The sequence below is a fragment of the Amblyomma americanum genome, chromosome 2, assembly GCF_052857255.1.
Source record: "Amblyomma americanum isolate KBUSLIRL-KWMA chromosome 2, ASM5285725v1, whole genome shotgun sequence".
In the NCBI taxonomy this organism is placed as follows: Eukaryota; Metazoa; Arthropoda; class Arachnida; order Ixodida; family Ixodidae; genus Amblyomma; species Amblyomma americanum.
The window spans coordinates 166,115,492-166,142,254 of NC_135498.1; the positions used below are offsets into that span (position 1 = coordinate 166,115,492).

Here is a 26,763-nt window from a genome sequence, read left to right on the forward strand (position 1 = left end):
TCAGCTACTATATTGTTGTATACATGCTTTGTGTTGTATAACGATTCATTTAATGAATGCGTTACGGACTGGCTGTATGCAACGAGAAGGGGGTCGAAGCTCATCAAGTGAACATTCCACTTTTTTTCGAGCCCTATTTGCTACACTTCCTTTTGTTTTTCTTGCGTTAGAAATGGACGCAATGACTGATTGGTTGGTTAATTGACTTATTGATTTATTTATTTATTACTTTAACTGCCGTAAGTAAAAGAATTCCGTGGGAATGGAACTAACGTAAGCCATCTACTTCACAATGCTTAACGGTAGCATAGGAGTAGTTTCAATTTAGGACCTTAACAATCCTTTTGGTACAGTCGCGCATGCTGTTTTGTCGGAAAAACACAGCCTTATGGCTTGAGAGGAGGAAGCTCACAATTTTGCAGCATTTAACCAACAGACAAAAGTATGTTTGCGTAAATGATTCTTCACCTTCAGGCCTAACTATTCTAACGGCAATCTCTCGGGGTGCACTTCTACGGCCGATTTCATCGTCTCTCCAAGCAAATGGCTTAGCATCAATTACGGGTGTATCTAGAACCGTTACGCATTCTCACGTTGCCGCGTTCATTTCTTTTCTGAAAAAAAAATTGGAAGAGACACTTAAGCTCCGCCGTAAGGGCATAACGCGATAGCGCAATGGATTAATTCCCATATATGCAGAACTGGTCATTCTCTACTTCGCATTCATAGATCACTGGAAGCTCTCGTGCCACTCCTGGAGCAGTGGTGGAAACGTTAAGAAATAGTCCATTGCCCTACGATGGCAGGTGCTGCCACCGGTGGGCCTCGGGTGACCCAGGTTCCTATTCCCGAGCGATCTATTATGAATCTAACTGCCACCTGTCGCGGTGTGCAGTTTTCTCACAATCCGGTAGGCGGGTTGTGATGACGCCGCTAGGTCACGTGACCTAGCTTCCCACCTGCCTCCTACGTTGCTTCTCTGGGTATCTTTCGCTCACGGTCAACGGCGCGGACGCCGGGTTTTCTGTTACACGAGCCCGTTAACGCTGTCGCGTTAAAGACAGTGCAGGACGCAGGTGGAATCGTCGACAATGAAATAACAAAGGTGTCAACCTGGCGGAGAAAGATAGCTCAACAATTAGTACCTTTCGAAAGAAATACATATTGTTCCACTCTGCGAGAAAGTGAGCTGAGGCACAGGTACTAAAACTTCATTGCGACTGTCTGTTCGAACACGTCGACTATACAAATTTCTAGATGCTGCGCTGGGCTACAACCGAAATTATCAATTCTGCAATTCAACAATCTGAGTGCTAAATTACCGCCATCATATTATGCAATATTTGCGAGCAGGGACTTTAAAACATCTGCTAAGGAGAAATCATTTACTATTATATAATTCATCCCCATTTAAAAAGTACAGGTCGAGTGACAGTTTTAAAGCGCGGCCACTGAGTGTTTGCCATGAATTATTGTTAGGTAACATACGTAAGGCTATTGATCAAAGGTTAACTTTAATAAAAGCTATAAGAGCAGTCATGGCGTATGCAAAATTCAGCATCCTTGTCAGTGTAGGACAATAAAAGCAGTCTCCCAACAATGAAAAAGCATCCACAAGCTGTTGCCTTCGGTCACCGCTATCAGCTGCCGATTGTGACAGCCCAAAGCTGGCGTTCTTGCGCTCATACCCGATTCCTCGCCGCCTTGCGCTGCCGCTGTCTTCACTGGGATTTAAGCTGCCAGTTGGCTAGAGTTCACAGCAGTGCCTCTCTCAGCCGCTGATCTTTACTAAGCAAGTGGGCGCCCCTCTTTCTCACGTCTTCCTGCGTACTTACTTTTCGTACTCCGGCGCCAGGCTGCACTCGGCGACTTCGTCCGGCCCACTGTGCACCCGCACGAAGAACACCAGCGGCGCGTTGAAGCAGAAGCTGAACAGGGCCGTCGCCAGCACCACGTACCGAGGACGCAGCAGCTTAGCCGAGCCCAGCTGCAGCCGCCAGAGCGGGCGGCGAACCGCCACCAGACGTTCGGCGGTGTAGCTCACCGTCAGCCACACGGACCAGCAGGCGAATGCCGACGAGAGGAACACCAGGAGCTGGCACAGGCCGGGGCGGTAAACCTGCATGGAAGAGCCTGCTATTGAGACATCGCTGACTGCGGGAACATTTCCATCAGAGCAGTTACATACTGCTAGAAAAAATATCACACACGCACATACACACACATGCGCGCATGGCCGAAATACATTCGAGCGCGTGCCGGTTCGCGGTATAACCGTAAAGGAGGAAGACACGGCTGAGCAGCGAACGGGCCTGTTCTGGTCTTTGTTAGGGGGTCGGCCTTACATACGTCGACAGGATCTGCACTAGCAAAGTATTGCTTAAGCCGTAAATATCGATGAGCATACCGAATTGTGGTGCAGAGTCTGTAGACAGAGAGTCTGTAGACAGACAGGGAAGTGAAGATCGGCATCGCTGTTAGCACCACGGAGGGTGCACAGAAAGAGCCACCATTTAAGCAACGTAAATCAAAGACACCTCGATGGCCCCCTTGACAGATATTAATCTTGAAACAAGAGACGCATCCTGGAAAGTTATGCTGCTCCCGCTAGCCTGCTTTGACCAGTTCCTCGAACTGTTTCTAAGAAAAGTACAAATGATGATAGCTTCTTATCACGAGGATACGTGCCCAAGAGCCCTCTTAGGGAAGTTGAATTATGTGTACCTGAAGTGCCTCATGTTGTGGTATTGCATGACGTGTGGGTCATTGCAGCATGTGGATGATTTTTTTTAATGAACGCTTTTAAGTGCACTATATCGGATCAGTCAAGTGCGTCGGCACAAGGCCATTTCACTTGTTATTTGTTTCGACAAGCAAACCGCTCAGGTGCGCATTGATACCTCAAGTGGCAACTGCCGGGTACCAATGATAGGCAGATCATCGGTATAACATCGGCCACCGACGTCATCGGCAGCTAAATTTTGCACCGGCGTTGAGCCAACATTAATGATGGACGTTTTGATTAAAGGCTTGCAAGGAAAGTTGGGCCGACCACGCTGAACACACCGCGCTAAAAGCTTTCGCCTCCCCGCACTTTAGGTCAACAAGCTGCCCCCTGAATATTATTGACGCGAGGTTCTGGTGGCAACATGCGTTAAATGCTGTAGTAAAACAGCTGCACGAGGACCAGGCGTCCCTTACAAGGTAGCGTAGACGAGACCTCTGAATTAAAATTGGATACAAATTTATAGCTTTAGAAGAATAAAAAAGAGAAATGAGAAAAGCCCAATATAACATGAACAAAACACTACATAATCATCGCAAAATTTTAAGAACGACGCAAAATGCTTCAGGCCACCGCGGTGGCTGAGTGCTTCTGGCCCTCGGCTGCTGACCCGAACGACGCAGGTTCGAGCCCGGCCGCGGCGGTCGAACTTCTATGGAGGCGCAATTCTAGAGGCCTGTGTAGCGCGCGATGTAAGTGTTCGTTAAAGAACCCCAGGTGGTCGAAACTGTCCGGAGCCCTTCACTACGGCGTCCCTCATAGCCTGAGTCGCTTTGGGACGCTATACCCGCATTAACTAAACTAAACTAAACTAAACAAATTGGAAAACAGCTCGGAAATAGACCAGATGTTAGACGGTTGATGTTTTGGTACTTGTTTAAAGGGAACAAGATTGTGACGCAAGGATTGGATCTTGAGCACTGAAATGGGGTATGCACCATGTATCTTCTTTTCAGGCGATTATGGTGTTATTGTGGTGCTGTAGGAGACCTGTGACTGACAGCTGGCAGGCGACCATAAAAGTCTGAAATCATACATGTGGTTTATGTGTAAATGTAGAGCGGGGGATAATAGTCAAGATTGAATATTTGATGAACTGCCTTTCTCTGTAGAAATGTAATGTCATTCAAATTCTGTTGTTCGTCGTCAGCCACAGTAAACTGCAATATTTCAACCTGTATGTGACATATTTAATTGGTGAAGCTAAGAAAACGTGACATATTACGCTTTAATTTAAGTGGGAGGATCGCGCGGTTTGGTTATATTGCTGCAATTGCAGATGAATGTTTCTTGCATGTTTTCTCGACATGTAAATACATGTTAAATATGAGGAGAATGTAACGCCAAGAGTTGTGTGGAGCTCAATAACTTTGGTTTGCCTGTCCGCAGCATATAATTGGGTGCTATAAATGTCAAAATTTTAATTATGGGCCCTAAAAGGCATGAACTTTGTTTGTTTTGGGGGGATAAGTTATACGCTGACAAGAATGTAGGGAATGGCGAAATTTATCAAACAGTTGGCTGCATCTCACAGTTATTTTCATCGGAAAATGAAAGATGAACGGTTACATTACCAGCATATAGAATGAATTTTCCAGTTGTTTAAACAGTGACAACGTCAATATGAACAAATTAAACAAAAAATGCCCTAGAAGGCTCTCTTGCGGCACGTTTTTACTATTTGCTATGGGGACAATCTTTCATGATTAATACTACACACAGATTTTCTAGATATGATTTCAAAGGCTGAAGAGGTTTGCCACGAACACCAAATATCAGAGTTTTTTAGTTAAATAGCGTTATGAAGACAATAAAATGTCTCGTTCAAATCTGTAAACAATCTATAAACAGTCGAAAGGATTCTTAATCAACCTTACAACCGTAAAAAGCGATCACCGCGACCTCATAAACCGCCTTTAGCAACTGTCTGAAGGCTGCTTCGAAAGCAAGCCGGCCGCGCCGGCCACCGCAAGCTACTCGGAGCCGGCGCTGGTGGCGCTGGACATTGCGCGCTAGTAGCGCCGCCTGGTCAATTGAGGTTGACTGTAGTGTCCACAGCACCGTTCAAACTGCCGAAACTAAGTCACAACATAGCCCCTACATGAAAAAAGTGAATAAAAGTGGTTGTGACGAAAAGCACGCGAGGTTCACCGCGGAATACGTAGCCGGAGTCGTTTACAAGACATCAAAAACTTGTGAGGAAAAGCGCGTAGCCTAGACTGGACGCTGCGTGAACGATCGTGAACGGAATAATTACCTATCATTATCGACGGGGAGAACTCTGATTTGTTTAAGCTTTACGGGGCCTGCAAGAGGCGTTGACCATGTCCGAAGGAGATTAGAAATCTAGGCAATAGCTGTAATACTAACGCGCGGGAACTGATAAAAGAGCACTCTACAAAAAAAAAAACCGGGCCCGACTGCATCAGCGACTCTTGAGTTGTGATTTACGAGAGGGAGGTAACGCTCCTGGATTAGACGTTGTAAGATACTGCCTCGGTCTCTGCGAGGTGTTCATAGTTTTCTTGCTGGACTTGCTTGATTTATATCTTTATCTCTCAAATATGCGTTTGCGAACTTTCGATAAGATCAGCAGTCAGCGTTACGCTCCTCCTGTACCCTTTCTTGTGTGTGTTTTTTCTTGCACCTTTACCATGTCTGAAGACAGTTATATGCCCTTCAGCAATCCGTCATCAATATCTGCACACTGCAAGACTGCTAACAAAAATCATGACTTAAGTTATAAAGTCTATTCGTTTGGTCAGTCTCAATAAGTACAACTTTCCCGGCCTTATCTTTTTTGTCTCCGACATGAAACGTGTGATATCGATATGACCATAGATACAACAGCGTTCATGCTCAATGCGAGCGTATTAGATCCACTGCCGCATGCTGCAGACGGGAAGAAAAGACCTTCAAAAGTATCTTGCAATCCACATTGCAAAAGGATGTCCGACAACAGATCTCACCGCAACAATCATTTCGACAATCATCAACCGGTTGGCATCTGTGCTTTTCAGAATTAGTACAGTGTTTCTGGTATAGAAAGTGGGAGGCTAAAAGCGCACATAACGGACAGTACTAAAAACATGCAACAAGGCACGCGCTAGGAAAGGCGAATATGTTTAATAGAATCTGCTGCTTAAACAATCTGGGTCAGAGGTTTCTGACCAAGGAGACCAAAATGCCCAATTTGATCTCGTCCAATGTAAGAGGCCCTTCCATTACTCTAGGCTCCTCATTGTCAAGTCGATAAAACGTATGGCAAGTCGGAATCCTCGTGCAGATATAAAATAAAGCATGAGCCTTAATATACGTCCGAATAAGACGGCTACATTTGTCTATTGAAGGTTGGTGAGCAGAGGATATGCGTTGCACACTAGAGCATAAGGTATCACAACGGATGCGCGTGTTCTCCAGACTGGGCATTTAAGGAATCTGGCATTTGATTTCGGAAATACTTATGAATCCGAGACAGCCTACAGCGCTACAGGCAACACGAAAGCTAGAAGACGCGAAAACCTCAGGTCCCTACTGCTACGCGCTTGAGAGTGGAGACGGACATCGAGGCAGAAGAAAAGCCATCCGCTAAGCGTTTGTGAAATTAACACGTCGCGCACTTCAGCAGGACGAAGAAAATGCTGATACGTAAGCTGCCCTTAGATCTTCCCATCGAAGCCTTGGACGGCCATACTTGCGCGTAGCCATGCTAACAGCTAGTGCCCCGCTTTTTATTTTCCTACATGCATAATGTTTTGGCGAAAAAAATGCTCCTGAGGCGAAATCACGACCCTGGACGGCAAGGTGCACAAGCTGCTTGTGACTGAACACAAGGCTGTGCCCACCACGCTAGACAAATATATACCCGTCACCGGGAAAAAACCACGCAATTAGTCACCCACGATCTGATTATTACCCGGGAAGTTCGCAATGTTCGAGGGAAAAACTTTAATGAACAGTTCTCCGCCAATAGACCATAAACAATGCATCGCGTGCGCGTCAGTGATCACAGGTAGGCCAACCTACCTTTAACACAAACACGTAACACCAAATTAATATCAATATTTCGGAAAAAAATAGTTCTTGGAGAGCCACAGAGAAATGTAATAATTCTGTCGCTTGCCCACTGTTCTCTGAACGTGATAACAAAATTTCTGCAGGAAACGGGAGTAAGCAGGTTCAAGAGCAAGAAGTGGAAAGGATGTCGGCAGGTATAAGTAGAGCGACGGCTCCCAGACTGTGCGTCCTTTCCATTTCCCCGTTGTGAGCTTAAGCTCACTCAGAAAGACCCAATCTCCGGCGTGTCGCCCGGCGGCGAGCAGCGTACAGCTTGCCTGAGAGCACCGTCGTACTCTTAAAACCCGCCCCGACGTCCGCGTCACCTTCGCAGCCCAGGGAACTTTCGAAAGCCCAACGAGTGGACGGCACGTGGGAGCTCTGGCGTCAGCGGCCAGCCTCCGTATGGCTCTTGAGCTGAAATTCCTGCACCGACTCGCACCGACAGATTCCGTGAAAGCGTCCATCCAATTACGTGCACATCTCGTGCATAGTTATCTCAACGGGGCCCAAACCATCGCGACCGCCGTCTTTTTACCTTCGGGGATTCCTCTCAATTCTCGGCATTACTGGCGTCACGGAGGCCTGATTGGGAGGCGGTTCACTTCGCGGTAAGCACATTCTGCTCAGCCAGGGTGGCCAGTGAAGGTCTGCCAGAAATTGATAAGCATGAGCCGAGCACTGGCTACTCCAACCTGATTACACCGTTAGATAATTGAACAGTTTTTGCGCCAACGACTCCAAATGATGTAGAAGTATTATTCAAAAATGTTAAGAATACCGTATTTCCTAGGTACAACTACAGAACAGCTTTTCCGTTAAAAATGTCTCTATGTCTATACCTGAATTGTTAGTTTTCCTTTTAAATCTTATGTATGCAACTTGAGTACTCCCCGACGATTTAAGAATCGCTCGAGCGTGTCCAGTCGATGAAGGTGGCAACAGGAATGAAATTTCCAGTAATACACCTATTTCAGTATTACCTGTACCCTATTAACAGCACATTAAAAAGTTTACCGGCAAAGTTCTGGCTTCGTCTCAGTATGTGGTCTCAAAGACCAGTCGCACTGAACAAGCAGTGCCCACTGTTAAAGAGAAACCACAAATAATATTGAGGAGCGTAGACGCATCCAAGGTTTACTCCTAGATTTTCGAAAGGCGTTTGACTGCGTACAGCCAACTAATCTCCTGAAAAGTTGCGCGGCTGCGGGGTACGGGGAGTTACTCTAGATCTACGTACCATGTATATAGAAAACCGCTTCAGGTTGATTGGAATAATTGCGAATTTTTCCGACAGCCTAGCTATCACCCAATTTGTTCCGAAGGGTTCCATAATAGGAGCTCTATTATGCTTAGTTTACAATATTGACACATCGCAAATATCATATTCTCTTCGCCTTGTAATATACGCCGACGACATTCATTTTTCTACCGATTATTCTCTATCTGCCCTAGAAAGTATGACTAATATTCACCTAACTAGATTGCATACATCGTTGCAGAGTCACACAGCCTCACATTACACCCGGAGAAAGCTACCTATTATATATTAAGGCTCATTAATGCCGTTGAACGCTATCCCATTATTATTCAATACGAGAACAAAAAATTGATAGAATCAGCAGTCACAAATTCCTTGGCGTTTGATTTTCCGAAATGTTTCGGATATCCGCGTTTCTAATATATTGCCGCGAATCTTTGTACGTTTTGTTTGTTCAGTCTTCAACGCTGCCGGCACGTGGCTTTGCGATGCAAGACGCGACCAGATTTATCTCGATTGATCGCATCAAGGTGGAGCTGATTCTACGTTGTTCCAGAATGTTGCGGTAACTTTGCACGCTGTATATTGTCAAAAGTTCGCTGTCAGCTTTAAATTGGGCACGGCCGACAAAGGCGGGCATTCTGTTCGATGACCGCCGATCACGCTCGTTGCTATGCCGCCGCCGAGTGATTCAGTCCATTGTGGGTGCAAGTCAGCCCCAAATAAAGTTCTGTTTAGACGCCATCTTCGCTGTCTTTTGTTCTCCGAACTGCAGTCACCACTACGTGACAAGATCAAATCTGAGTTATGTAAAACAGTTGGTTGTCTTCACAGAATCGCCCATGTCAAACAATAATGACTAAGCGCAATATAAAAAAAGAATAACGACATAACTGCGTCAAATATACGACAAAATGACTTGTCGTTGTGCCATAAGCATTGACTTTTAGTGCAAAAGCACTTATAGTGGCCATCCTACACATTTCGTCGTTTTGTGTTTGTCGATTTGTCTGAAGCCAGTTTCGTGCAGGCTGCTCCTCACCCCATGTATATGTATATATATTATACACCTGGCTGTATATGATATTGCATAAAGCTGGCCTCACCTGACTGCTCAACATGGTAGCCTGACCAGGTTACTAGGTTGACCAGTCAATTAATTCAGAGAGGCTTCTCGGGAAGGGCAACCTGAATCGCAACCCAACCCAAGCAACCAAGTCCCACCGGTGGCAGCACCTGTCATAGAAGGGCAGTGGCGCATCGCTTGACCACTGCTCCACTGCGCAAGGAGTGGTATGAAGACTCCCAATCACCAATGAATGTATCAATGACCAATTCTGCATGCTTGAAGACTAACTCATTATCGCTATCCGAACAACTGCCATCCGTCAACACTGCATCTGAACGCCGGAAGCGATGTGAAGCGTACAGCTGTCGCACGTAATTTTGCATCTAGCCTAACTACGAAAACCGACCGCCATTTTTATTGTTTTCAAGTATTTTCCCGTTGGATTGTAGTTTTTGCTGCAGTACGTTTTCGTAGTCTAGTTCTGTAGTACTTTTGTGTAGTAACTACACAAAATTCTGTTCTTACTGCAAAAATTTCATTTCACACTGCAAGTTCAAGGCGAAAAGCATTGAACAAAGTCTTAAATTGTCTGGTGTGTTTTTCGGCGGGAATTTATCAATATACTGCGCACTTTCCTATTCTACACTGTCTTATTCTATTCTTCTCCCGGGCACTGCGACTAAAAGCAACTACAACAAATTGATCCTTGTACTATAGAACGTGTTACGTCCAATCAAAATTTATTACGGATTTCGACAATATTTGGCTGCAGCGCGTCTCTTCCTCGCAGTATACTTAAAGTAGATCAAGTCTATCTCCACCCTTTAATGCAACATATTCCCAAAAATCGGCTATACTCCACTATTGCGGACATTTTTTTTTTTATTGGAGCACAGCCTATAACATGCACCAGATAGGAGAAACAAATGATTAGCTATCAAGCGCCTGCCGTCCTAAATGTTAGTGCGGAAACAATGTTCCGATCGGTAAACACCGAGCAACATCTTGCAATGTTTGCGGATTTGTGCCAAGTGAAAATAATAAAAATAAATAAAAATATCCGCGACTCGGATTCGAATCCCTGGCGGCGCGAAAATATCTGAAAAGTTTGGTACGCAATTACTGAAGTCAAGGGTGAGTGCCCTGCGAGCCTTTTTTTTTTTTGTTGCTCCAAGAAGAAAAACTGCGCAAGTAAAAGAAAATGTAAAAACTGACTAAAAGCCTGAGAACTGCTTTGACAGAGGTCGTTGCTATGAGAAAAACAAATACTGCACGCAGTTAGGTGTAAGAGCTTGAAAAATTGCCAGATTGTATGAAAAACAGAGGCTAATTGTCGCTTGTACGTGTACGTGTGCGCGAGAGTGCAGGAAATAAAAGGGAACGAGACCATTCAGAGAGAGCTACGCGTCAAGAAGGCCGCGGCGACAAGCATTTGTTCCAAAGCGGGTAAGCAGCTCGCCACCATCTTGTCAACTCATCCCTTTAGGTGCCAGTAACGCGCGCACGCTATGGTTTGTGGCCGGCGTACTCCGGCGTACTCCGGACTTTTTCCCACTGTAACAAACAAGCTCGCAGAAGGAGTTGACTGCTTCCGTCTCAGGAGGCATCGGGCCGTATTGCGCAAAGCCAGTGTCGAGGCAGGCCCAAGACTGATCCTACTGCTGCTTCCCGAGAAGAAAAGGAAGAGGGCAACGCCATCGCAGGCGATTCCTAGTGGGACAAGCACACAAGTATTTCTTCGCCTGAATCGGGTGGCGAGGAAGTCAATTACGCATACGAGGTCCTTAGCCAACAAAACATTTCTAGCAGTGGCCAGATGTTGAATGCGTAAAGAAAGATAGGGACCGAAGGGAAATCAGGAAGAGAAGGAATTTTTGGTTCACCCGGATTTTCACCACTGAAACACAGTCGTCTGCCTGAGTTAAACGCTTTGTTCTGCCGCGCGCAAGACGCTAGGAGTAGCATCTACTGGCGTATTTAAGTACGCAGGAAACCATGACGGAAATACATAGAGCTTTGAACGACAGGTGAAAAACGTTAGAGTTTGAAAAGTGTGCTAATCGAAAGAAAAAAAAAAGCAGAGCCTGTACCGGCATAGAAACTGGAAAAGGGGAATCAGAAAGGATACGCTCTATGATAACTGAAGAAGCATGCGCCCTAAAATCTGAAGCGAAATCCGGGATTGTTAGAGAGTGAGGCTACAAAGTGAAATTTCGCGAAATTTCGACGAAAACGGAATTGTTTGCGATGCCTTTCTTTCCTAAAACGATTAGAGATTGGAATAGGCTGCTGATTGATGTCGTGGGTACTGCATAAAATGATGGTTTCTTTTCTATGTTGCAAATGTATCTGCATATCTAGCGCTTTAATTTTCATTTGTCTTCTCTGGTGTTTATGCTTTTTTGCTCTGCTTAGGAGCAAAAGTGTCACATTTTGTGTAGTTTATGTATTTTTATTGCCCCTCATCCCAATGCAATGCATTGGCGCAGTGGGTTCTTGGATTAATAAATAAATAAATCCAAGAACAGGAATCATGTGAAAATACATGCAAACGATTAAAAATATTTCATTACATTGTTGCAGTATCCATTCAGATGACAATGCAGGCACAGTTACTTTCCCTCTGCAATGGTAATGTCACCAAATATGCAGTAGATGTTAGCAATAGGCTACTGGCAGATTGGTGGCTGAAAAATAGGGCAGTTACGTGAGAATACATGTTCAGCAATAAAAATTGTTTTAATGTGAAAGTATACAATTTCACTTCAGAATGCCTAATTTCGCAATCATTCCGTAATGTTTGACACGTTTGTTAGGGAAATATAAATAGAATAAAAGATCAAACATGGTGGCACATGTCACAACCCAGTTTCAATGGGAACGCTTCTTGCATCCATCCGCCCACCAACTGGCATAGGTTCGCACCGCCGGTTGAATGGGGGCGATTAGCGATGCGGAGAGGGCTCACGACTCGCAGCTTTTGGAATTGAACATGTGGTGGTAGGAATTACGCGAACTGACGACAGCGGTAGCGCCGTTAGAGAGTCATATTCGTCAGATTTTGCCCTTATTTTTTTCGTTAAATTTATTTATGTGCAGGCTTTAATCAGAATTCAGTTTATTGCTTTGGGGTCAGGTTATTGCGACCGGCAGTTATGATTTCCAGGGCTTATTCGTTTGTCTTAGGTTCTTTTCTAAAAGTCGTAATTTAGTTTTTGCAAGAAATAAAACGATAATTTCGTGACCGAAAGTTACTTATTCATTTTCCAGGTAGGACTCGGCGTTTGCAGTGGGCAGAACTGATTTGATAATTTCGTGTTCAGCCTGGACATATTATCACTTTTCTCGTAGCAATAATCAAGCCCGGTGTCTAGATGATAACGAAAAAGTGACGGACGCTTTAACGTGGTCCGGCCAAATGTGAACTAGGTGAGCTCGCACCTCGGTTCTCACTTCGGCTTCGGCTCAAGGCTTGGTTTAAGAACTGGTGCGTTCTGGATGCATTGCGCCAGGATGGAAGTTGATGAAGACGACTACATCCAAAGTACTGCGCGAAAGAGTGGCAGTTTTCATTTACATTTTTTAACGTCTTTTTAATCCAAATTCGAGTCTTCTCAAAATTATCCAATTACTCCACTCCTTACGCATGTGTGCGTTTGTATCAGCAATGCACCCTGGCCAATCCCCCGCCGTGGGTACGTGCCATTCAACCTGAGGACATCATAATCATCATCACGCGGGATTTTTGGCTGCGGCGATAACGTATAGTGATCTTACGCAATGGCCAGCGCAGCTGATCTATTCGCGTCGCCGCCGGTACGAAAGCCACTCGCGGCATAGTGTTGAAAAAAAATTGAAAATTGATTTTTGAGGAAAGGAAATAGCGCAGTATGTGTCTCACATATCGGTGGATACCTGAACCGCGCCGTAAAGGAAGGTATAAATGAGGGATTGAAATAAGGGTGAAAATGGTGCCGTAATGGAGGGCTGCGGAATAATTTCGACCACATGGGGATCTTTAATGTGCAATGACATCGCACAGCACACGGGCGCCTTTTCCGTTTCGTCTCTATCGAAACGCGGCCGCCTCGGCCTGGTTCGAACCCACGTCATAGTGTTTTGCCATAAAGTGTTTACCGTAGTTTGTCATAAAGCCTGCTGGCAGATTGCCACCTACCCACCTTGGCAGGTGGACCGCCTGGCAGATACTTCAGACAGACTAACATCGGTGATATCTGAGATTGAAGGTTTCAGTGCTATCTCACTACAGAAATTAGAGAGACGATGAATACGATTGACGCGGCAGAGTATGAGTTAGCCTTAGAATTCGCCCCGGACCGAGCAGCAGCTGCCGCTGGTGAATTCACATCTTGCGAGCGGGTGGCCTGATACAAACCGTCAGTCACCGTCAATCACTGCATTCCTTCTCCTCTCTCCCCTCACCCATCGTCTTTCCTCTTTTCGTGTTCCATCTCTCATATGCCTTCTCTGCAACCCCCCCCCCCCCCCCCCCCCTCGTCAGCAAGTGTAGAGGGACATTTACTTGTTTGCATTTTTCCACCTGTCAACCGAGGCTTCTGACGAATGCACGGAGAGATTTTTCTGTTATTGATGTTTGGATGCTAAGGAAATAAAAGCACGTTGAAACGGGATTTGAAACAAGGTTTGAATATTCGGTGCAGCAGGCAGAAGGAGCGGATTTCATGTGCAGGTGTTTGATGTGGAGTGCTTGACGGAGAAAACGTCACGAGTACATGTTTTACAAAGAGAGGTAGAGTTTCAAACGGGACATGTCAGCGCAGTACACGTCGATGGGACCTGCGCGGGCGTGGCCAACTGAGAGAAACAAGTAGGCCAGAAAAGCATGAACACGAACAGATATTTGCAGCTGGTTAGAACGCGGTCAGGAGCATATTTAGGAAGGGTAGATTATAAATGCCAGAAAAAAGGTAACGGTCGAAGCAAGAAGGGGAACTAGACAAAAGAGCCAGAGTGATAATAGTAAGTAGACGCAGGAAGTTAGGAAAGAGGGTAGGCAGGTGCTCATCGCTGGTGATTCAAATATGAGAACGAGCGGCTGAACCGTAACGCAAAAGATATATCGAGATAGGCGAGTAAGAGTCAGGTTTTTCCCAGGGAAGTAGATAAATGCAGTGCTGCAAGACACACAAAGTAAATTCTCGGAAAATGTTTCTAGGACTAACCCTGTTGTGGTATCAGCAGGCAGAGAGCAGGAGCGATTAAGCGCTAGCGCAGGGAGTACACGATATGCGAGAAATAGCACCACGGGCGTACATCGTAGTCTGTGATGAACCAGAGGTGCCAGAACGGTGCAAGGAAATGAAGAATGAACAGTGAGTCGGTTGACTTTGTATTTGAGACATGAGAATAGCTTCGAAGTCGCGAACGTAAACAGGGCATTACGAGGAGCAGTCGGCGGGAGTTGTTTTAACGCGACGGAATCCATTCCAGTTGAAGGCTAGGAACAGACAGACTGAAGTTGGCCCTTTGTAGGCCACACAGAAAGGGTTTTACGGCGGCTACGGGAACTCCGGGCTTCCGATTAGGTAGCAGCGAAGAAGGCAGTGGAATTCCGGAGGCCAATTCCAACGAAATGGACAGTGGAATGGAACTTAAAAACATTGGTGGGAGAGTTAAGCTGCGCTTTCAATGGTACGACGCTACAGCAGTTCCTCTTGCCCACATAGACACGGACACTGTTTCTTCTTTCAAAATCGCAATCATTATGTGAAAGACCTGCCGCCATGCGTATAATAGCCCCGTTTTCACCAAGCTGTACGAACGTGCTTACGGGGCGTAGCGGTAGCGTGTATGGCTTGCAACCCGAGGGTCACGCGTTTCCGATGCGCCGCTGGTTTGGGTGGCGCCATCTAAGACAGCCTATTGTAACAGGCGCCCTCTGGACTAGTCCTAATTTTTCCGTCACGCCGCCGGTAACGCATACACCGGCTTTTCTTCGACACGGGGCATTTACGCTTTCGCGTAAAGATTGTAAGGGACACTTGAGCTCAGCCATAACGGTATCACGCGATAGCTTTGATGGGTTAATGTCCATATATTCAGCATCGTTCATTCTCTACTTAACATTCATAGATCCCTGGCAGTCTTCCTATACCACTCCTGGCGTAGTGTGGTGCAGCGGTTAACCGAAGTGCCACTGCCCTGAGGTGGCAGGTGCTGCCACAGGTGGGGCTTGTGCGGCCCACGTTGCGGTTCCCGAGCAACCTCTCGCGAGCAGTCATTTGCCACCTGCCACGGTGCGCAGTTTTCTCACAATCCGGTGGGCAGGTTGTGATTACGCCACAGTGCTACGTGACATAGGTTGCCCACCTGCCTACAAAGTTGCTTGTCGGGCGATTTTTTGCGGATTTTTCGTTAACGGTCAACGACGCCAGATTTTCGCAACACGAGCTCCCCAGCGCTATCTCGTTAAAATAAATGTAGCAACAAGATCAGTCACATGACATGCGAGAGAGCAGAAAGAGAGTGAAATGGCTAGATAAGTTGACAGACGATTAAACATAGTCGGTAGTGGGAAAGTTGAGCGCAGCTCTTCACACGCCACCGCTGGCAGGTAGAGTGGTGCACTGCCTGGCCACCCTCCGGGATCTTACCATGGCAGCCACCTTCCGACTGTCCATTATTCCGCTCTCGCCGGGGCAGGCCATGAACGGGCGCCTAATAGGTGCATACGCTCTATGCGAGAGACCGGTATCTCAGTGGCCCACCGCCTATCGATGGTTGTAATAGCGCGACAACACTATTCCGATGGTGAAACCACGAGCCAGGTCTTGCGATGTTTGTGGTTCTGTGCAAAGCGAAATATATAAATAAAAATACATGAAACAAATGTCGTCGCGACTGGGATTCTAATCCGCGGCTGCGCGAACAGATCAGCTTCGCTGGCCAGTGCACGAGAGCACTATAGGCTATCGCCGCAGCCGATCCCGCCTCGTGTTGTTGTTGTTGTTGTTGTTGTTGTTAGCCTATCAAAAGATGGCACATACCCACACTGGCGCCTCGTGTTAACTGCAACACGCTCTCGAGCTGTGCACTTCACATCGTCGTCTTCAACTTTCATATGAGGTGCAAATTCACAGAGAGAATTATCCGTCTTCATCGTCGTCGTTATCGTTCATGAAATTCTGCTTTCGCACATTTATAGAATTTAGGCAAAAGTTCTGTCATTTTTTTCGGGAAGGGTGGAATACATAAAAGAAAAAACAAAAAAGAAACGAGGAGGCTTTATAACGCTGATCCACTAAGAGATGAATTGACAAAAGAACTACTTGTAAAGAACGTGTTTGGGTACAAGGAACAATTGTTTGCAAAGGGACACGGATAGAGGTGGCACAATTATGGAGAGCGAATAATTTCAGGCAAGAAATTAAAGATATAGTAAAACGTATTATGACGATATCAAACAGTTTGGAGACAGAGTCACGATCATTATTACCTGCTGTGTACTATAGGCTGTGTTCAATCCCGGCTGCGGCAGCCGCGTTTCGATTGATGTCAAACGGAAAAGGCGCCCGTGTGCTGTTCGATGTAAGCGCGCGTTAAAGACCCACAGGCGCTCGAAATTATTATAGATCCTTTCATTCCGCCATCTATTACAGTCTTTCTTCTTTCACGCGATTTTTCGTTCCTTATTTCAATTCAAGCCTGAGGTGTGCACCGAGGAGTAAGTCACAATCTCTTCCACCTCATCAAAAGCAATTACCTTTTTTTTTTTCACTAAGAGATATCGGCCCCTTTCCTTTATTCTCCACATCTAAGTATTGTGCGCAACTGACCTAGGAACCGCACTGAGCATAGTGCGACTGTTACCATGCGTCTATTCTTAAGTCTCACGCATGGTGTCACCGCCACGCGGCCGTTTCCGGTACCACCCGAAAGGCGATACCGGCGTCCATCTCGGCCGCCGTCTGACGCCGAGCTTCTGTACAGATTTTAGTGGGGCAGCGCATGTGGCACACTAGGCTCGTATTGTGTTCTGAGCTGATTTTAGAATGTAGTGCGGCAGAAGTATAATATAACACTCATGTGGGCTGCGGGGGGGGGGGGGGGGGGGGGGGGGGGGAGGGGGGGGGGCACCGTTCAGAGAAAATGCATAAAACAACCACAGCGCTTGAACTGTGCGATCAAAGGTGAGATAAACCTGCATATTCATTGCTTGCAAAATCTAAGCTCCAGAAGAAGTGGATACTGATGGTTCTCACTGGACAGCCTGTGAGAAAGCTGAAACAATTAGCAGTGAATTTTTTAGCGCCGATCATTTATTCTGAGAACTACTGGCGCGCACTGATTTTTACACGTAAATCGAGTTCCAGCCAACATAGAAACATTATTCTGCTGCCACTGGACAGCGCACGTACTGTTTGAGAAAAGAAAAACATCTGTTCCCTGTCCTATTTAATAGCTGGAAAGCTCGACATCAGTAGTTAGTGGATTCCTCATAAATTTGCTTTATATAAATTTACAGAGACGTGGAGCTGCCTCAGCAGAGAGTGCAGGCTGCTGCTTTGCTTCGCCGAAGTAACAGTAGTTATGGTTTTTGTTTAAGCGCAGCTTCTTCAATTGTCACGCGATTGGCGCTAAAAATGTTTCGGTCAGGGAATGGCGCCTATCTGAGCAAAGAGGAATCGCTGGCCGTAAGCCTGTGCTCCAAAAGAAAAAACCGGGGCTGGAGTTCACAGTGCAGATCACCATTGCTGTTTTATTTTTGTTTTGTTGATGTGCTGAGACCGCGATTCATTGTTTCGTCCTAGTTTAGGCACCCAGATGCGATGGCGTATGTGCTGCAATAAAGTGGAAAACGGGGCCAGCGGTTGTCCACGTAACACGTGCGTGAATGAACATTTATCAGCCCTGCAAATGCCCATGCCTGGCAATTCCCGGAAAATTTCTTGGCATCCCTGCTTGCTTTCTGGAGCTTCGATGTCAGAACAGAAGACGGTAAGTAGTTTTAATAAGTAGTTTTCAGAACCTTGCAGCACAATTTGTATACTCGAACTATTCTAGGCACTCCAGCCTTTCTAACCTATTAAAGAAAGCAGATGTACACAGCATAGCTCAGCGTAGAGTAGTATCAAGGCTGAAGTTCTTGTCACTACTTTACCACGGACACTTCAATATAACCAAAGAACCATGCCTTCAGCAACAATTCCTCCACAACTTAATGACTAACAATATGAAAGCACTTCGTCAACCCATAAGCCCATTAATGTTCACAAATATTCCTTGTTCCCTTCAGCTATCCATTACTGGAATAAACTACCGTCCACTGTGGTGAACTGCAACACAGTCGAATCTTTCTTAGAACCGGTTAATCACCTTGATCCAACATTATCCCCACCGTGATGCCTCTGTAATGATGAAATTTTATTGTGTATTTATCTGTGCATATACCTGTCTTCCTTGTTCGATCCGGCATTTTCATTATTTCTGCCTTGCATCCACTCCTGCATGGGCCCGGGAAGGGCCTGCAGTATTTGTAAATAAAAAAAACAACTAAATTCAAATCACAAAACAAAAACTTGTATCCGTAAATACTTGTTTTTCTGCGATCTTGCTGTGCCCGCCGCACCCAGTTTTCCGAACCCTTGCTTCTACCTATTCCTGTTCGACAAATCACCACAGCAAACTGGCGCATGCTTGCCCAAATCCCCTTTTGCGAGGCTTCATTGGCGGGTAAAGATTCCCATTCAGGCATCTGCATCTGTCTCGGGAAAACTTCGGACGTTTTCCCACCGCCTTTCCTCCCGCGGTTAAACGCGCCTCTCTGTGTGTCGCATCTGCTTTACCACGCCATAAAGAGCCGAATGTTTAGCCGACCACCTCAGCCACACCTGCGCCGAGCGGTTTCAATTGCACCGGCGATGTCTGCACAAAGAGAGCTTCTGCTGACACAACATGGTCCGCACAGAGAGCTTCTTCGCCTTCAGCGAGACGGCCCACTCTCGTCTCAGTTATGCCTTTGTGGGACAGGATACATCCCTGAGCTAGAGAGCGAGTTAATTGCAGAGACATTTCAATGCAGCTTCAAACTGCGCCGCTCATCGCAAGTCTAGTGCGGCTGCCTCATCTGATGATCCCTCGAGCAGCCACACTGATTTTGAATTCTATCGGTATTTTTGAATTCTATCAAGAAAACAGACAATCAATGCCACGTTCGATTACTTTCATCCAATCCATGTTCCTATATACACCTAGGTAAGATAACCATAATCGCAGTCCAAGCGAACAAAATCGTACGTTTCCTTGAACGTTTTTACCACACACTTTCGAAGAATGTGCGTAGTGAATAGAGATCATTACTACCGTCATCGCATACTGTCATCTGCAAGTCCTGCAGAGCAAAGGCATGCATTTTAACTATGTGCACTATGTTGGCCTCGAGTGGCTATCCTAATAGCGTGCTTCATCTTGACTGCATTCGCTCAAATGCCTAAGTTTGTTCAACCAAAAACAAGTCCTGCGCACTCTCCAGTAACTTCATTCACCTGAGCTTTGATATTTGCGGCTGTTCCGTTCTTTAAATAGAAACGGTTCATCACTACGGATAATTCGCCCCTTTTATTTTCGTGGCAAGTGCTGACATTGCTCGCTTCAGACGCATGTCGCACATGGACAACGTAGCGCTTTAATTCGAGTTTTACTGTATTGAGGACTAGACTGACTTCACTAGGACAATTATTATTCTTGTTTCAAATTTGGCGAAACTCTCAAGCCTCGTGCTTCTTTTATTGGGGCTCGTCTTCGAGCGAACACGATCAAATACCACAAAAATGCTAGGGATACTTAATGTGAATTATAGAAGCTGTTCTTCGGCACCGTGCATATGACTCCTTTCACCAGACATAAATATTTCCCTCTAGATATAACCGGATACATAACAGCACATATACTCGTGCCGTTCACTACAAACGGTTCTAATGTGATTTGTTCGGAGGACGCAAATCCCACCTCTGAAAAGGTTCTTCCACCACCTTTTGTTGTTGGCTGTTGACAGTGATTTCTTTTTGTGTAACCTCAGACTACCGGAACATACTATGTCCTTCCAAATGAAACGCTGAAATAATGTGCAAGGCTTTGCTACCGCTTTTTTTTTTATAGCGATAGCTCTACTCGATGCACCAACCCCGCTCAACCCCACGTGACCTGTCCGCTGTCTGAAATTGACCTTCAGCCTCTACAGGGTCAAATGTGCTTAGATGGGGAAAAAGAGGAAGAAAAAGAAATCAACCCAAGACTGCTGGGAGTTTAACTCGCGGTGGCGCGAACAAATATGGTTCAAAGGACGCTGAACGAGACCACTAGGCTATCGCCACATCTTATTTTTTTTTCGCATGGTATTTATTACAACAATAGGATGTCGTATGTACGTGAGCTATGTACAAAATTATGAAAACTGTGGCAAATAAGCAAATCTAAGCAACCAAGCACGAGAAAAATTTCAATTCAGAGCGCATAGCCAATACCGCATAAAAAAAAAACATTTATGGATGGATGGAAAAACTTTACTTTCCTCAGAACGCATGTGCGGACGATTTCATGCTTGCAGTGATGAAGACGAAGACCGAACGCTAAACCCTTAATGGACCAAATAAAGTTTTTTTCTCTCTCTCTCTCATGCTTGATGGCCATCAGCCCATGGCTGACGGCGACCTGGGTGGCCCACTCCATGGACCTGGTCTAGACGACCGGGTCTGAGCTGGCCAACGCGGCCTCCCACTGCTCGAGAGAAGGATCGCGCATAATATCCGCTGGTACATTTAAGAATCAGAAAACTAGAAAAAAGGCAAATAAGTGCACAGCACTAAGAGTGAATACCACACCGGTTCGAACTTCGTCTGTGCATGCAATTCTTCGAGGTGCACAATCATTCTAATCAAATGGTACTTTGCAGAAAAAACACGCCTGGCGTTAAACTGCACCACATTCTCGCGCTGCGCATTGCAGAGCGTTGCCTATCAGCTTGCACTGCTCCGTCCGGTGGCACCACCCTCTCATCGTCGTCTTCTTCGAGCCACAAATCCGTGCTTTCGCACCGATTCTCTTGCCAAAATTAGACCCGCCCCCGAAATTTAACCCTTCCCGACTTGAACCAAAATCGATGTTCAACCATAATTGATCGTGCCTGACACGTGAACGACCTCCAGATTTGGCCCGGGCCGTTGGCGAAAAGCTATCTCTCGACCTCAGGGCATAAGCGTGGGTGTATACACTGCTCAATTTTTTTTTCGCTGTTGACAGTGATTTATTTTTATGTAACCTCAGAGTGCCGCAGCACAGTTTCGTCTTCAAAATGTGACGTTGATATTGTGCAATAAAGCGTGGCAGGTCCTTGGTCCCTCCCACGAGCGTCAACGTTCCGGCTTGGGCGTGCGCGTGTCATTTTTGCGTGTAGAGTGCGTGCGAAATGAAAATGCCTCAAGCGAAGTTCTATTGCGAGGAAAGGGCGGCAAGAGGTGGTCCTGTCGCGGAATTGTTTCGGTGGCGGCATTTCCCAAAAGGGTGCTGAGCACTGGCACTTGTACAGGGCCGCACAATACGAGCACCATTTCCTCCATTCACCACAGGACCACTTTCTTTCTACACTGCCCAAAACGTGGATAAAAGGCGTCAGCGCTTCCCCCTCTCAAAGTACTGACCTTATGCATATCCGTCGGTGCCTCCGGCTCTCTAACGCCGAAACAACGCCGTGCGGCTTACATGGGCGCTCTTGCAATTTCACCCCTAGCGTGAGCCGTGATAGCAGGGCATAGCTTGCGCGGACGGCTGTCGCATCTTGATGTCGAAAATTCGTCTGAGACAACTGCTTTAGCGAGACATGGCAAAAAAAAGGCGCACGGCTTTGCTGTCCCGGATGCTTTCCGTGAGCCAGGATAAAAGCAATTTGAACGGTGGCTATATTCAAGGGAGCTAGATTGTGTCGGACGTCAAAATTTGTTTCCCAGCAATGATAATATATTCTCGGCATATTAAAGGAGGATTGTCGTCAACTAAGAATGCGTGAAACCAGCGCGCGTTGTTTTCTGCTTGTTGAGTTACCATGAAGGTCGAAAAGCCAGGGTTCTTTTCTTTTCCCCAAGGACGTCGAATGCAGAGGAAAAAGCCTACGGGCTACTCCTTGAAAGGGATTCACGTCAAGAATCTTGAAATGTAAATACCAATAATATCAGCTACATGCTCTCGCGTGCCGCGCTAAAAACTCTCTTTTTGAAATGAGATCATGGTTGCGATTTCAATTTCTAGCTACGTATGAAAGGCACATGCAAAAACCTGAGGTGGACTGAGAATCTCAATAAATAACGAATTTTTCTACAGTAGTAATGAATGACGTAAATTCCGAGTTTACGTTACGCTGGATATGAAGCCTGAGTTTTCACGATGCGTTTCAGACCTTGTATGAAACCACAGATGTTGTTTGAAATAAGACAAAATATCTGATGTCAAGTTTTTTATTTGCTTAATTCTCCAAATTAACTTTCTCAGGCAACATGCAGGCGCAGGAAACATTGGAAGTTTTGGGGCAGTATGAATTGAAATTTTGGACGAGATCATTAAGCATGAAACGTGATCCATGCTGGACATTGATTTGGTGCACATTAACCACTCACACGTGCCGTCGCATATTAAGCAGAAAAAATAGTACAGTTTTTTTTTATCCGTGCTTCTTCTCTGCGAAAGCACACAGCAACATGCGATATATCATATTTGGATTTAGGCGCTTTGGCACGTTAACTGTTCCGTTACAACAGTACACCCTCTCTTGAGAGGGCGATGATTTGATGAAAAGGGGGGAGCCACAGAATATGTACGTTTTTCGGCTACGGAGCCAGCCACCGACCATGGAGCCCAACAAGGGGACGGGGCAGGAACTTACAAGCAAGCCCTGCCCACGCCTGCTGTACACCCCAACTATAACCAAGTATGACGCAACTCAGGGTGGTCAGCCACACAAGGTTGACTCTACCCACCAGGAAGAAGAGAAAAAAAGAAAGAAGGGAGGAGGAGACAGGAAAGTTGTAAGAATGAGATAGGAAAGTGAAAGATGGAGGGCAGGACAGGAAAAGGCGACTGCCGATTTCCCCCGGTCGGGTCAGGCCGGAGGTGCCGTCTACAGGAAGCTGAGGCCAAAGTGGTGTGTTGCCTCCGCCGAGGGGCCCTAAAGGTCCGAACGCTCGGCCTCGGCTCAACAACCAGGATCCCCTTTTTCCGAACACGGCGATGCCACGCACTGGTAAGCGTGGGTGCTCGGGTCCGTGGTGATGCACTATTCACCATCATCCCCCTGCGGGGAGGTCCCTGCGGATGCTCGGGAATCCCTGATGTCACCACTCACTAACGTCCGCATGTTGTAGACTCCCGTGAGAGTAGTTTGGGAGGTATAAGGTGAAGAAGCGGCTGCAAGTGGGGCTGCAAGTGCGGCTGCAGCGAAGACCGCGGCAAAGCACCTTCTTTCCTTGCATGTTTCTATCCCTTGGTCTCCGTTAGCCTAAATCAAAATCTCAGATCCCTCCTGAGACTAGTGTTATGAAGCTCTTGAGCTCAGTGTTTGCACCCTCTAGGAAAATGGGGATCTACACTTGGCTGGGGCTGAGGCTTACCAGAGGATAAATGCATCGTAGCTTTGGCATGAGTGCAAAGCTCACGCGCAAAGGAAAGACATCAGGTGCGAATTTCCCCACCGCCCAGTAAGCCTACCTTTCTTTTTAACTCTGCAGCATGATCAATATACGCATCGGAAAAACTGTAGCACTCGTTTCTGTTTGCGCAAAGCATAGTGCCAGGAGCGCCGGCTGAAAGTGTCAACAGCCGCGCCAGCGCCCATCCCAATATTAGTTTCAAGACTGCTCTTGCAAGACCCGACGGCGATTGTAGAGGCCCAAAGGCGGCGCCTCAGTGTAGCCGGTATAGTTAATGGAAAGAAGGCTTTTTCTTTGCCCCGGCAGAGGAGAGTTTCCATTCTTCTTCAACCGGGATTTGCGATCACGTTGCCAACCGATTTGGTATTTTTTTTTTCCAGTGAGCAAAAGAGATGCCGGAAGAAAGGAACAAACACTGTGTTTGGAAACGCCTGCCCTCCAACCAACCGGGCGGAAGGTCCATGTGCATATTAGAAAATCACTGCTATCGATGATCATATTTATTCAGCAATGAAATATTTATACCCATTTATGCCAGCTAATTGCCATTCTGCCACGTTAAAAAAGTGAGCAAAATTTAGCACTCAGGACTTTTGGAATTCTAAAATTCTGTGCCATTTTGTGTGTATTCATGCGCGCAAAGAATCATAATCAAGCATTACAATGAATATAATTTCATTCCTCTAATTATGCATGAAGGGAAACGTCAAAGAGAATTAGATGTGCCCTTCCAAGAGCTAGAGTCACGTTCTCATCTGTATCACCGCGAGGATAAATTCTGGGAAGCAGTGACGAATTTGTTAAAGCACCGGAAGTGCATTTGTTTAATTCGTTATTTATGTCTAATGTGAATTAGTTTTCTTGTCTGGGGTAACACTACATTTACGAATTTAAATCAAATTCACACTCTACAAAAGAAAGGCGTTCGACTCATCGCAGGTGTTGAACCAAATACACACACCAGAAGCCTTTTCACGAAGTTCCAAATAATTTACATACATAGCCTTTGTTATCTCACCTTGGCCAGAAGATATAAACAAGATCATCATAGCGAGGAGGCCCTTAATCCATCCATAGAAAACTTAGGTTTCACGTGTTACAGTATTCCCTTCCATCGTTACTTCACTGTCTGCACAGTAATAATATCAATTTAGAAAATATTGTATAATGATGATGCATCTTTCTTCTATCCTGTATATACGTGTTATGCTTATGCAATCTTGGGATATGAAAATACTATATTCTTATTTTATTATGTTAGCTTCAGTTCATGCAGCGGCTTTGCACATCTCTTTTTTGTATAAAGTATGCCCTGAAAATTAACCACTATATATGTAAATATGCTTTACAACCGCTGTATGCCTTGTACACAGGTGCTTGAACCTCATCAAGTGAACTATTTTTCACTTTGTTGGAGCCCCTGCCGCTTTGACGGAAATTAATCAAATCAAATCAAACCCCGTAGTTATGGAGCTGTGTTGTAAACAAAAGCGCGTTAGTGACTTTCACACTGTCTGCTCTCGTTTACACTGCCAGCAAAAAGAATGGGCAATCACTGCAGTTACGTTTACAGATTTAACAATAAAGCTCAAAACAATCCCTATTATAACATAATGCTCCAACAAAATGATCATTAACCTGATAGAATGTGTCTATAGATGTTTCTGGTCACCAGCGAAAATTTTAAAAATTGGAGGGACACTTAAGCTCCATCTTAAGGGTATAACGCGACAGAGCTACTGGATTAATGCCCATATATACGGAATTAGTCATTTACGACATTACATTCATGGACACCTGCGAGTCCTCATACCATGTTGGCGCAGTGGTCCAGCGGTTAAGAGATGCGCCACTGCACCACAATGGCAGGTGCTATCACCGGTAGTGCTTGTGCGACGCAGGTTGCTCTTCCCGAACAACCTCTAGCAACCAGTCATTAATTTAGCTCCCATCCGCCACGGTGGTCAGTTTGCTCACAGTACGGCGGGCAGTTTGTCATGACGCCACAAGGTCACGTGACATAGATGACCCACCTAGGTTGCTTCGCCGGGGATTTTTTGCTGAGAACGCCGCCGACGGCAGATTTTCTGCAGAACGGCAGCCTTAACAATGTCGTAGTCAGTTTTTCTGGATGCTCCTGCGCAGCTGCGGGGACGTCGCGCTACCTTTAACTGAAGCGATCACAAGGCCGAGTGATTCTTCCGGAAGGGGCACGCCTCCGAGGCTGGGAGTTTCAGTGGCCTTGCACGCAGCGCCGACGAATGCAGACCTGGAAACAGAGTCTCCCGATCGACCGCTTTTTGGTAGTGACGCGCAGGGAATGGCTCGTGCACAATGCTTTGTGTTGTATCGGCGTGCAATTACCACTTCGCCCAGAGCTGTTTTATCATATCAATTGTGAAAGTCCCGAGAATGCCTATGCATTGTAATCCGGCAGCCTGACTGCAAACAAAAAAAAAACTCGAGTTAGCCTACTTTCGTTGCCCTTCTGGACACGAAAATAAAATGGTGCTCAAGTTTCAATCCCCTAGCTATATTCGGCAACAATATCAGAGAAACAGATGCGACAACCAAAATATTCCGTATAACTGTCCAAGAGGTAAGCTAAAAGGTATAGCAGGCCTCAGCCTTTTAGAACTAAATGATTAGGGATGTGATATTTTCCATTTGAAACTCCTATCTGCACCCCCAGGGAACAAACAGTACCAAATGGCAACGGGGAATAGCCAGGTTTTGAAGCGGACTACTTCCGCATAGATCTCTGGCTTCCGCTGCTTCAGCAGATCCATGCGCGCTTCCGGGAATGAGGACTCGCTGTAACTGAAGTTAGGATCCAAGCTCTGCTTCCTTGGGCCAGCAGCTTCTGCTCCAAGATCATTTACTTCAGTCTCGCGTTTCGTGAGCAGTAGGTCGAAGT

General features: G+C 46.1%; 1 protein-coding gene across 1 annotated transcript in view; it reads right to left on the bottom strand.

Annotated features, from left to right (window-relative positions):
* LOC144120206 (growth hormone secretagogue receptor type 1-like) overlaps positions 1 to 26,763 on the bottom strand; it is a 225,304-nt gene that overhangs the window by 58,823 nt on the left and 139,718 nt on the right. Inside the window, exon 3 of the mRNA XM_077652621.1 lies at positions 1,836 to 2,119. Coding sequence (XP_077508747.1) covers positions 1,836 to 2,119 — 284 coding nt within the window. The remainder of the gene's footprint in view (positions 1 to 1,835; positions 2,120 to 26,763) is intronic.